Source organism: Gossypium hirsutum, chromosome D09 (assembly GCF_007990345.1).
Source record: "Gossypium hirsutum isolate 1008001.06 chromosome D09, Gossypium_hirsutum_v2.1, whole genome shotgun sequence".
NCBI lineage: Eukaryota > Viridiplantae > Streptophyta > Magnoliopsida > Malvales > Malvaceae > Gossypium > Gossypium hirsutum.
Genome location: NC_053445.1, coordinates 53,387,843 through 53,398,625, shown reverse-complemented (window position 1 = coordinate 53,398,625; position 10,783 = coordinate 53,387,843). Strand labels below are relative to the sequence as shown.

General features: G+C 30.8%; 1 protein-coding gene across 2 annotated transcripts; it reads left to right on the top strand.

The window, feature by feature from the left end:
• Positions 1–5,097: 5,097 nt before the first annotated feature.
• Positions 5,098–10,053, top strand: LOC107926502 (two-component response regulator ARR2). 2 transcript variants are annotated; one of them, XM_016857368.2, is made up of 7 exons: positions 5,102–5,569; positions 5,970–6,122; positions 6,223–6,603; positions 6,721–6,797; positions 6,894–8,048; positions 8,133–8,224; positions 9,713–10,053. In XM_016857368.2, exons 1-6 carry the CDS (start codon positions 5,392–5,394, stop codon positions 8,205–8,207), a joined length of 2,019 nt encoding a protein of 672 aa, XP_016712857.2. In that variant the 5' UTR covers positions 5,102–5,391; the 3' UTR covers positions 8,208–8,224; positions 9,713–10,053. The 2 variants fall into 2 exon arrangements, with proteins under 2 accessions (XP_016712856.2, XP_016712857.2); XM_016857367.2 differs by lacking the exon at positions 9,713–10,053 and having other exon boundaries at positions 5,098–5,569; positions 8,133–8,462.
• The last annotated feature ends 730 nt before the right edge of the window (positions 10,054–10,783 follow it).

Here is a 10,783-nt window from a genome sequence, read left to right as displayed (position 1 = left end):
TGATTGATTGAATATAATATTATCAAAAAGTATATTTCAATATTACCAAAAAGATAAAAAAAATTAAAGATGAAATTCAATTAGAGATAAAAAAAATCGTATTATTTAGTATTTGGCTAGTTTATCTAATAAAAATAGCTTAATTATCAATGTTTCAATTTATATTTTAATTCCAATATAAAATTTTAAAAATAATAATTAAAAAACTTATAAATTTATTAAATAAAATAATAAGATATCCAAATTCGATAATTCTTTTTGAGTTTCCATCCATGACGAAAATGAAGTCAAAGTTTTTTAAAAATTCAAAATTGTAATTAATAATTTTTATTTAGTTAAAAAATGCATATAGTTTATGTATTTTTTAAAAATTAGGAATTTAGTCATAATATTTGTATTTCTAGAAATTAAGTCATTCTATCATTCAGATTTCAAAATTTAAATCTAACTATTAATACTAGCAACAAATTTAATCAAAAAATAATAGTGTTTATAGTTGAACCTTAATTTTAAAATATGAAAAATAGTTAGAATAAATTCCTAGAAATATAAGCACATGGATTAAATTCTTAATTTTCAAAACATACAGGGACTATAAGCATTTAATCCCTCTACTTGTATTTTTAACATACTAGGAACTTTTCTTTTTTAATCTTCGGTGGAAACGGACGTGTTAAAAGGAGACGCACGTACACTGTAAAAGCGTAGGCCCGCCATCTCTGAGCGTTGGTTTTTCCCCTTTTTTGTTTTTTAGTATATTTTGGGACCCACTCTTTAGCCACAAGAGACCGCACCACGTGTTCCTCATCCAACACGAAACGTTTGATGCTCTATGCTGACGTGGGTACCTAAAGTAGGTCAGTGGGTCCCGTCTTTTTCGCTAGCTGGTGGGTCCCTTCTAACACTTGTTGTGTCAGCCATCTTAGTTGTTACTTAGTTGGATCTTTTAGGAGTAGTTTTCATTTTCCTCCCTTTTTTCATATAAAGTTAAATCATTTCGTTTTTTTGCTATAAATTTACGAGTAAATTTTATCCAATGTAACTAAATTATTAGTAATTTTATGTTTTAGTAATTCAATTTTAAAAAGTTAAAAAATCATTAAATTATTTGAAAATTTTCATGAAGTCACATGCTGTTAAGTTTTTTTTTTTTAAATTTAGCTAGCAAACGCCAAGTGATATTTCAAAAATCAAATATGATGGATTAATACATGTTGACAAGTAGAATAACATACATTAGATCTAAAATTGTTTGGATTATGATTCACATGTTTGTTACATTCAAAGTAGTTTCGTAAAAAAAATGAATTATAGAAAAAAAGAGAAATGTGACCTTTCAATTGGCGTAAATATGCAAATAAAAAAAGCCATACAACACGATTTTAATAATCTATTGACTTAAATGAAAATTTTTGAATAATTTAATGACCATTTTGTAAGTTTTTAAAGTTGAGTAACTAAAACATAAATTTACTAATAATTTAATGATATTGGATGTAGTTTACCCTAAATTTATTTAAAATATTTTAATTATAAGTTAATTATACTAAATGTCCCCAAATTATAATTCAGATTCTTAATTGGTCTACAAATTCCAAAATGTTTTAATTAAGTCATTAGAGTGTTATTAATACAATATCAATCATGCTATTTTATCAGCTTTTACTATAAATGTTAGCTCAAATATGATCACAAGCAGCATATTATGTAGCCATCAAATATATAACTTAGATTTAACATGTAAAAATAATTCATAAAATTTAATGAAACTATTTTCTTTTAATGCTAGATAAAAATTATCTATGTAGTAGGTACAAACATGAGGAAAGCTTGTTTTAAATTTAAGGAATTCTTTCGATAGTGATAGACAAATATGTATTATTATTTAAAAAAAAAACAAAGTGTTATTAATTTATTTTTTTCACTTTTTTCTATATAATTTTTTTTGAGACTGTAAACGATTTTAAACAAAACATTGCTTTTTTTTAAAAAAAAAATTACTGTAATATGTTTATTACGGTTAATTTCATCATAAATCCTAAAAGTATAATTTATATTTTAATTTTGTCCTCGATTCACCATACATGTGTTTGAAATTTGCTTCGAGTACTTTAAATATGTACGTTATATTTATATTTGAGTTGGCGTTCAAGTTTTAATAATTAAATTAATAGTTGAATTTTGATTAAAATTTTAGTTCAATAATAATAAAAAAATAAAAAAAATATTATAAATTTGATTTAATCAGTTTAAGAGCAGATTTTATTTCGATTTTCAAGTGATTCACTTAGATGTCGATTCAATCCCTTTGTTTGGATTAGTATATCAATCCATTTGTGATCTAACATGTCTAATTTAATTCAAATAATATTGCTTGACATTTAACACTCGAACTAATAATTAAGTCGATAGAAAATTATAATACTGAAATATTGAGACTTTAATGACATAAATTACAATAATTTAAATTTTAAAACATGTAGAGAAATTAATATATTTATCAAATATCGTTCACTTTCATTTGTTATACGGCGCGTGGAGTCCAACTTGCAAGAAAAAAAATTCAATTTTCTCTTAAAAAGCATCTCTTCCTACATAAAAAAAGCTAAAACAAAACAGAACAAGATTATTATTAAATCATTTTAAAAGAGAAAATAAGGAAATCGGTTGGGTTAAGAGGAAATAAAGATAAAGTTACCCTGAGGGTTTAGAGTTTTGTATGGTTACTTTTTTTATTTTTTATTTATTGGGGTTTGGAGTTAAAAAAAAAATTGGGGAAATGGGGGTAAAATGGGTTAAAACCAAAGTTTCTTTTTGACAGTAAAGGAGTTGAAAATCATCGTAAGAATTAAAAGGTCCAAACAGGGAATATACGGTTTGCAGCATACTTTATTTTTTAGGGGTCACAGCTTTTCTTGAACTCCCAAAAAGCAAATCTCTTATGACTCCGCTAAAACTAGGCCGGGCCAAATTTTTTTTTTTTTAAATTCAGTATTTAATAATTATATTAGATTTTGGTCATGGAGCCTTAAATCTTACTTGAGATGCATTGAGTTTTTATAATTCTATAAGTTTGGGTAAACTATATTTCATATTACTACACTATTAATAATTTTATATTTTGGTCATTTCACTTCAAAAAGTTAAAAAATGATCATTGAATTATTCAAATGATTTCATTTTAAGTCAATAAACTATTCAACACGGTGGATCCGTACTCATTGACGAGTAGAATAATATATTATAGACCAAGTTGATCCAAATGAGAATAAAACTATTTAGATTTTGATTCATAGATCCATGATGTTGAAAGCAGTTTCATTAAAAATAAATTGAATTGTAGAAGATAAAGGAAAGAAGAGCTCTCGATTGTGGTAGGTAGCACGAGCGGAGAAAGCCATATAACAACGATTTTAACAATCCCATGACTTAAATAAAATATTTCGAATACTTCATTAATTATTTTATAACCTTTTAAAGTTGAGTGAACATGAGTATACCATAATTTTAATAAAAAAAATATTTGTAATGATTAATGAATTTTTTGTTGAGTGAAATTGAATATTTTGAGATGTGGGATATTTGGATTCAAAATGATTATGCGCACTTGCTAATATTTTGGATATTAGGTTAAAGATATGATATGCTTAATTAATACATAATTTTTGGAGGTCTCGAAATTATTAAAATATACATTCAATAATTTGTCCATTAATACAAACTAAATTATCACATAATTTATTCTGCTATTAAAAGTAAAAGAAAAAAGTGAATAAGAAAATTATATTTTTTTAAAAGAAAAGTTATAATATCTTTAATATAGATTTATTTAAAATTTGATATTCTTGTTTTCATAGGTTTCACTTTAAATTTAAAATTAAATTTTGAGAATGCAAAAAAGGAGTTTGTTTCCGTATTTATATGCGCTATTTAAGAAATAAAATTTACTTACGTTGAAAAAGAAAAAAAAAATCAAAAGACTGCAAAAACAATATAAGCCAAAGAGACCTTATCTATGAGGGTGGTTGTATGGGACACGTGGCAAACGGGGGCAATAAAGAGATAAAATATTATTATTATTATTATTATAATAAAAGCTTAGTCAGACGTAAAATAGTTGAAATGTTAACATCAAACTCTTAAAAAGAAGAGCTAAATAATAATAATAATAATAAATTTTAAAATTAAATTATGAATTTTTATGTATGAATTAAGTGTTATGTACATAAATAAAGAAATTAGGTTTTGAAACTAAAGTGTGCTTTTCAAAGGGTTTGAAAGAATACAGAATTAAATTTAAATGAAATTTAAAAATATGCGAAACATTTTGGTTAAGAAATTTGACTTGGTAAAACATATCAAATATGAAGTTTGGTGGGCAGTTTTTTTACCGTCATAATAAAAAAAATCTATACAGTAAAAAAAACAGCTTATATAGTATGTTTGGGTTAATTTTACTAAACACCTCCAAACTATCATCTATATTTTTAATTTACTCCCTAAATTTCAAAACTTTTTGATTGAGTCATCAAAGTGCCACTATTGCGACAATCGAGTTTTTCCAACGTTAAATGCTAGTTCAAACATCACGACAAGTATATTTAAGACACATGGATCAAATTGTAAAAACCAATGTACTCTGTTGCACAGATAGTTTGGATGTGTTACCAGATCTAAACTATCTATTATAGTAGGTGTACACATGCTTATAATTTGATCCACATATTGCAAATATACTCTACGTAATATGTCGACTTGACATTTAACATTCAAGCTTATGGATAAGGTGACAGAACACTCTAGATTAACAGGATACTAACACTTTAAGGATCCAATTAGCACATTTTAAAGTTCAAAGTCTAATTTAAAACCTAGACAATAATTCAAGGACTTTTAGGAAATTAACCCATGGCACTTTTTGTTTTTTTAACTTTGACATGTGTTTTGTAGTAGATTTAGATGTGTGGAGTTAGTTAACTTCATGTATGAGCTGGATCCACTCTTCAAGGACTGACCCACTTTTAAATTAAAAAAAACAATAATAATAAAAGAAATTTCATTAATTATTTTATATTAAAATAAAATAATAATTAATCATCACCCGAAAAAAAAAACCCAGAGAAACTTAAAGATGAGAGACATGCAAATCTCTTCAACTCCAATCTCACAAAAAAAAATTATCTTCTAAATAATCCAAAATCTCTCTTTTGGTTCAAAAATTTTTAAGCTTTTATAAACTTTGGGGTTCTTTGAATTTATATTTTCAACTATGTTGTATATCATCAATCTACTCAGTTCAAGTTTAAGCATGTGAAAAAAAAAAAGAAAAGAAAAAGCTAGAATCTTTATGCAAAATTATTTTTTTTCTGGTTTGTTTTTGGATCAGTCAAAATGAATTCAAGTAGTGGGAAATCATATATGTCAACTGCTAGTTCGAGTGTTCTTTGGAAAGCTGGTGGAGATGTAGTTGCTGATCAGTTCCCTGCTGGTTTACGAGTTCTTCTTGTTGATGATGATCCGACTTGTCTTATGATCTTAGAAAAGATGTTAAAAGCTTGTCAATATAATGGTATTTTCTTGTTTTTAGGCATAGTTCCTCTTTGGGTTGTGTTTAATTCTTTGTTTTGATTACTGATTTATGATTTTTTTAAGGGAATGATTTTATTTATTTATTTTGAGCTTTGAATGAACTGTAAATGAACAATTTCTTGGGTTTTTGATCTTTTTGTGGGTTTATAGTGGGAAAAAAAAAGGAACAAGAAGATGGTATTTGATTCTTAGATTTGGGGGAATAGTATCGCATTTTTGTAGTTGTTTGAGCTATGATTTTTGTTCCTGCATAGTTTGTGTTCGACAAATTGCTTCAATGATCTGATTTGTCTTGATTTGTTTATATGTACAATAGAGGTTGATATTGTTGTAATTTGATAGATGAATGGTTGATTTGTGATTGGTAATTTTTTTTGCAGTTACTAAATGTAATCGAGCCGAGACCGCATTATCGATGCTAAGAGAGAACAGAAATGGGTTCGATATCGTCATCAGCGACGTTCATATGCCAGATATGGATGGATTTAAACTTCTTGAACATATTGGATTAGAGATGGATCTGCCTGTTATCAGTAAGCACACACTTTATCATGTTTCGTAAATGCTTTTAATCGAGCACAGTTTGAAAGTTTCACCCTTTTTGGCCTCATATTGAACTCGTGTTTCCTGCAGTGATGTCTGCGGATGATGGAAAAAATGTTGTTATGAAAGGTGTTACGCATGGTGCCTGTGATTACCTGATCAAACCAGTTCGTATCGAGGCGTTGAAGAACATATGGCAGCACGTGGTTCGGAAGAGGAAGAATGAGTGGAAGGACTTTGAGCAATCAGGAAGTGTGGAAGAAGGAGATCGGCAACCAAAACAATCTGAAGATGCAGATTACTCATCCTCAGCTAATGAAGGGAATTGGAAAAGCTCAAAACGGAGGAAGGACGATGAAGATGAAAATGATGAGAGGGATGATACATCAACGCTAAAGAAGCCGAGGGTTGTTTGGTCTGTTGAACTCCATCAACAGTTTGTTGCAGCAGTTAATCAACTAGGCATCGAAAGTACGAGTCTTTACTCCATTTTCTTTTACAATTTACTGAATGTTACATCTTCAATAATCGATTGACTATTGTTGTCTTCCCTTTCGTATGATTTTTCTGGTTGATCTTCTAATACAGAGGCTGTCCCGAAGAAAATTTTGGAGTTGATGAACGTTCCCGGACTTACTAGAGAAAATGTTGCCAGCCACCTTCAGGTATGATAAAGTTCACTAAATATGAGCATTTAGTGAATAATTCTTGTAGTGACGTTTGGTTTCATGATGATAATTACTTCGTTATCATGTGATCAGAAATATCGCTTGTATCTTAGAAGGTTGAGTGGGGTATCGCAACACCCGAGTAATCTGAATAATTCTTTTATGAATCCCCAAGATGCAACTTTTGGGCCACTCGATCTTCAAGCTCTTGCTGCCACTGGTCAACTTCCCGCACAAAGTCTTGCCACACTCCAAGCAGCAGGGCTTGGTCGGTCAACTGCTAAATCAGGCATACCTATGCCCCTCATTGATCAAAGAAACATTTTTAGCTTCGAAAACCCAAAGTTAAGATTTGGAGAAGCGCAGCAACAACATGTGAGCAATAATAAGCAAACGAATTTACTTCATGGAATTCCAACAACTATGGAGCCAAAACAGCTTGCCGGCTTGCACCACACGGCGCAATCAATGGGAAACATGAATATGCCAGTCCTTTCCCACGGTTCACAAAGTAGCCAAAATAATCCGTTATTGATGCAGATGGCTCAGCCACAGGCTAGAGGACAAATGCTCAATGATTCCACTGTCGGTCTTGCTCCAAGGCTTCTTTCACCAAGGGGGCAGTCCATGTTATCCAATGGAATGGCTACGAATGTCTCTACAAGAAATGGGGTTCCGGAAAATATCCGAGCCCCTAGTTATAATCCAGTTTCTCAGACGTCTTTGATGTTGAACTTCCCCATGAACCACACTTCAGAACTACCTGGTAACAGTTTCCCTCTTGTAAGTACACCAGGGATTTCTAGTCTCGCACCCAAAGTGGCTTTTCAGGAAGACGTTAACTCAGAAATCAAAGGATCAGTGGGTTTTATGCCAAGTTACGATATATTTAATGACTTGAATCAGCATAAACCCCAAAACTGGGAACTACAGAACGTAGGCATGATGTTCAATTCCTCTCAGCATTCGAACTCTCTTCAAGGTAACCTTGATCACACACAATCGATTTTAGTTCAACAAGGATTCTTGTCCGGACAGAACAGGAATTCAACCGTCATAAGTAAGGCAATGTTCTCAGCCGGAGATAGTACTGGCCATGTGAATGCTCAAAACAGTAATCAACATCTCAACTCCCTTCTTGACAATACAGTAAGGGTCAAATCCGAGAGAGTTGCTGATACGGCCCCTGCCAATCTATACCCTGATCACTTCGGACAAGAGGATCTCATGAGTGCTCTTTTGAAACAGGTTGGTTCCTTCTTCTCTCTTTATGATACTGATGGGGATATTATATTACTCATTTTAACATCGAAATTTCCAATCTTCTTGCAGCAAGACATCATCGCACCGGCTGAAAACAACGATTTCGATTTCGATGGATATTCCATCGATAATATTCCAGTTTAACAGGACCGGCTAAACAGGTATCTGTTACCATTTGGACCGACAATTACAATGCTTGTAAGATATTTCTGCATGATAATGCAAAGGCGATCGTGCAAATTTTTGATTGTTTTTTCGGTAATGAAATCGGGCAGGCAAAAAAACACTAATTTTTAGGGTCTTTTTTCAAGTTGGTGAAGCAGATTGTTTTTCTAGTCATCAGCAAGATCATAGGAGACTTATTTTCTAACTCTAAATAACAGATGAAATTTGATCTTCTATTTTGGTTTTGTTTTTATTGTTATTGTTATTCTGTTTTTGTGGAGGAATTGACTGTTATGTATATACACCATTTGATTGCTCTACATATAAGCCTGTCTGGGTATTCATTTATAGCTATTTTATTTATCAAATTTATCATGAGATCCTCCTATATGTGTTAGGTCTAATTATGATTTTAGTCCCCATATTATGTTGAAATTTGGAATTTTATCTCTTTATAATTTGTTTTTTATTAATAAGTTGAAATTGTAGTTGTAAAAATGATAGCGGGTTAGATATCTGTATTTAACAGTGCTTCACGCTTGGATGGACCACTTGAATATTTGAATGTGATTTATTTTTATGGATAATAGGTTCGATATTCATTTAGAAATTTTAATTCTTTTCGGTCCCTGGAAATTAGGTCTACTTTGGTATTTGTATTATTTTTAGTTTACTTTGGTATATGAATTTAGCAACTAGATTCATTTTGGTCATTGAATTTGGATTCCGTTAAGATTTGATAATGTGACCAATGTTTTTGGAACATAACTTGATTGATTGGTTAGAACTGAGAACTGATCTATATATTAGTTCGAACAAAGGGATTGAACTGATTGAATTGGAAACTACTTGAAACCTGTAAAAAATAAAAATTGGGGACAAAAATTAGTAGTTGAATAGGTTGAATTGATTTAATATATATTTTTAAATTTTTATCGAAAGCTAATTAATTATTTAATTATTGTTGGTCTAGCAATTGCACCAATCAAAAGTATTGAATTGAAGACTTGTGTTTTGATCGAATCAATCACTAGTTCGGTTAATAAAACATTGTATGTGACACTCGAAGATTATATCACAATATCAATCTAAATGTTTATATAATTTTATTTTATTTTTTGTTTTCAAGTGATATTGTGACACAATTTTAGGGTAATCAAACTTTTATATTTTTCAAATTTAGAGATCAAAATAAAAATTTAGTTGTCAACTTGAAGTGGATAAAAGAAATATACATATATTAAAATGGATATAATTATGGACAGCCAAAATGAAGTTGGTTTTTAGTAAATGTATTGGATTTGAGGCTGAAAAGCAGTGATGGGCCGGTTGTTTTGCTACATCTAATCTGGGCAGTTATTTTTCACATATTTATATTTATTTTAACATACACCCACAACCCTTTGAATAATCAAAGATTAGGTATAAATACAAACACTCTCTTTGTTTTCCTTAAATGTTTAATCCATTGCTTCTGTCTCTAGTCTTGTTGATAGAAAGGAGAAGACGGGGAAAGAAATTGTCGGTTCACTTTTGACAGATGAAGAGAGAAAGAGGATACTCTAAGGTTATTGTTATGCCATGATGGTCCCAACGGGAGAGTGCAACACGGATCACCTCCAAAGTGATTTTTTGAGGGATTGCGAAGGGTCATCTGCTATCTACAAATTATGTAACAACTTGTCACGTGTCGTGCTCTAGAAAAGATATAACAACTTTTATTATTTTATTCATTGGAAAACATCTAAAAACATAAAAGGAAACATGTGGTATCGTTTTTTAAGAGGCAGGATTAGAAAGTATAAGATGAACCCACAGTTTTAAAGGCTTTTTCAATCCCATCATCATCCATGGTCACAAAGCTATCCGTAAAATGGGTTCCTTGCAGGCTTTGTTTTGTTTTGTTCCCTTCTACACCTGTCCCCTCTACTACTTCATTTTCTTTATATCACCCACATCTAGAGGTGTTCATCGTGATCATCCACATGACCCATCTCATTTTGGATTGGATTTGGATTTATATTTTTTAATCTGTGTTGATTTAATTCGAGTCATTTTATTGTTTATAAACAGTAAAATAAGTCTTTTGAATCAGCCTCAACGAGCTTGGGTTTCAAAAAATTTTAGAATTGAGCTCCAACTTAACCTATGAACACTTTTTTGTAACACTCTTAACCTGTATCCGTCGCCGGAACAGGGTTTAAGAGCATTACCGGAGTTTACAGATCACTCTCAGATATTTTATATTACTTAACATTCATATCAGAAATTAATCATATCGTCCATTGTATGAGCCCTTGAGGCCCAAAACATACATTAGAAACAAGTCGGGACTAAATCGAAATCTCAGAGAATTTTTCGTAAAATTTCAAAATTTTTCTAAGGTGCAGGGGACACACGCCCGTGTAATCTGGCTGTGTGGCTCATATGGCCAAGTGACACACCCGTGTCTTAGGCCGTGTGGTATTTGAAGTAGGGCACACGGCCATGTCCCCAGCCCGTGTAACTCTCTGACTTGCAATATATTTAAGTATAGGGGTCACACGGCCAAGCCA

What these genes read in the sequence shown, in the direction of transcription:
- LOC107926502 (XM_016857368.2), top strand. Translation starts at nt 5,392, where the DNA reads ATGAATTCAAGTAGTGGGAAATCATATATGTCAACTGCTAGTTCGAGT. An exon ending in TAATCAACTAGGCATCGAAA is followed by an intron (nt 6,604 to 6,720) that starts GTACGAGTCTTT and finishes CTTCTAATACAG; the next exon opens with AGGCTGTCCCGAAGAAAATT. An exon ending in ATGTTGCCAGCCACCTTCAG is followed by an intron (nt 6,798 to 6,893) that starts GTATGATAAAGT and finishes TCATGTGATCAG; the next exon opens with AAATATCGCTTGTATCTTAG.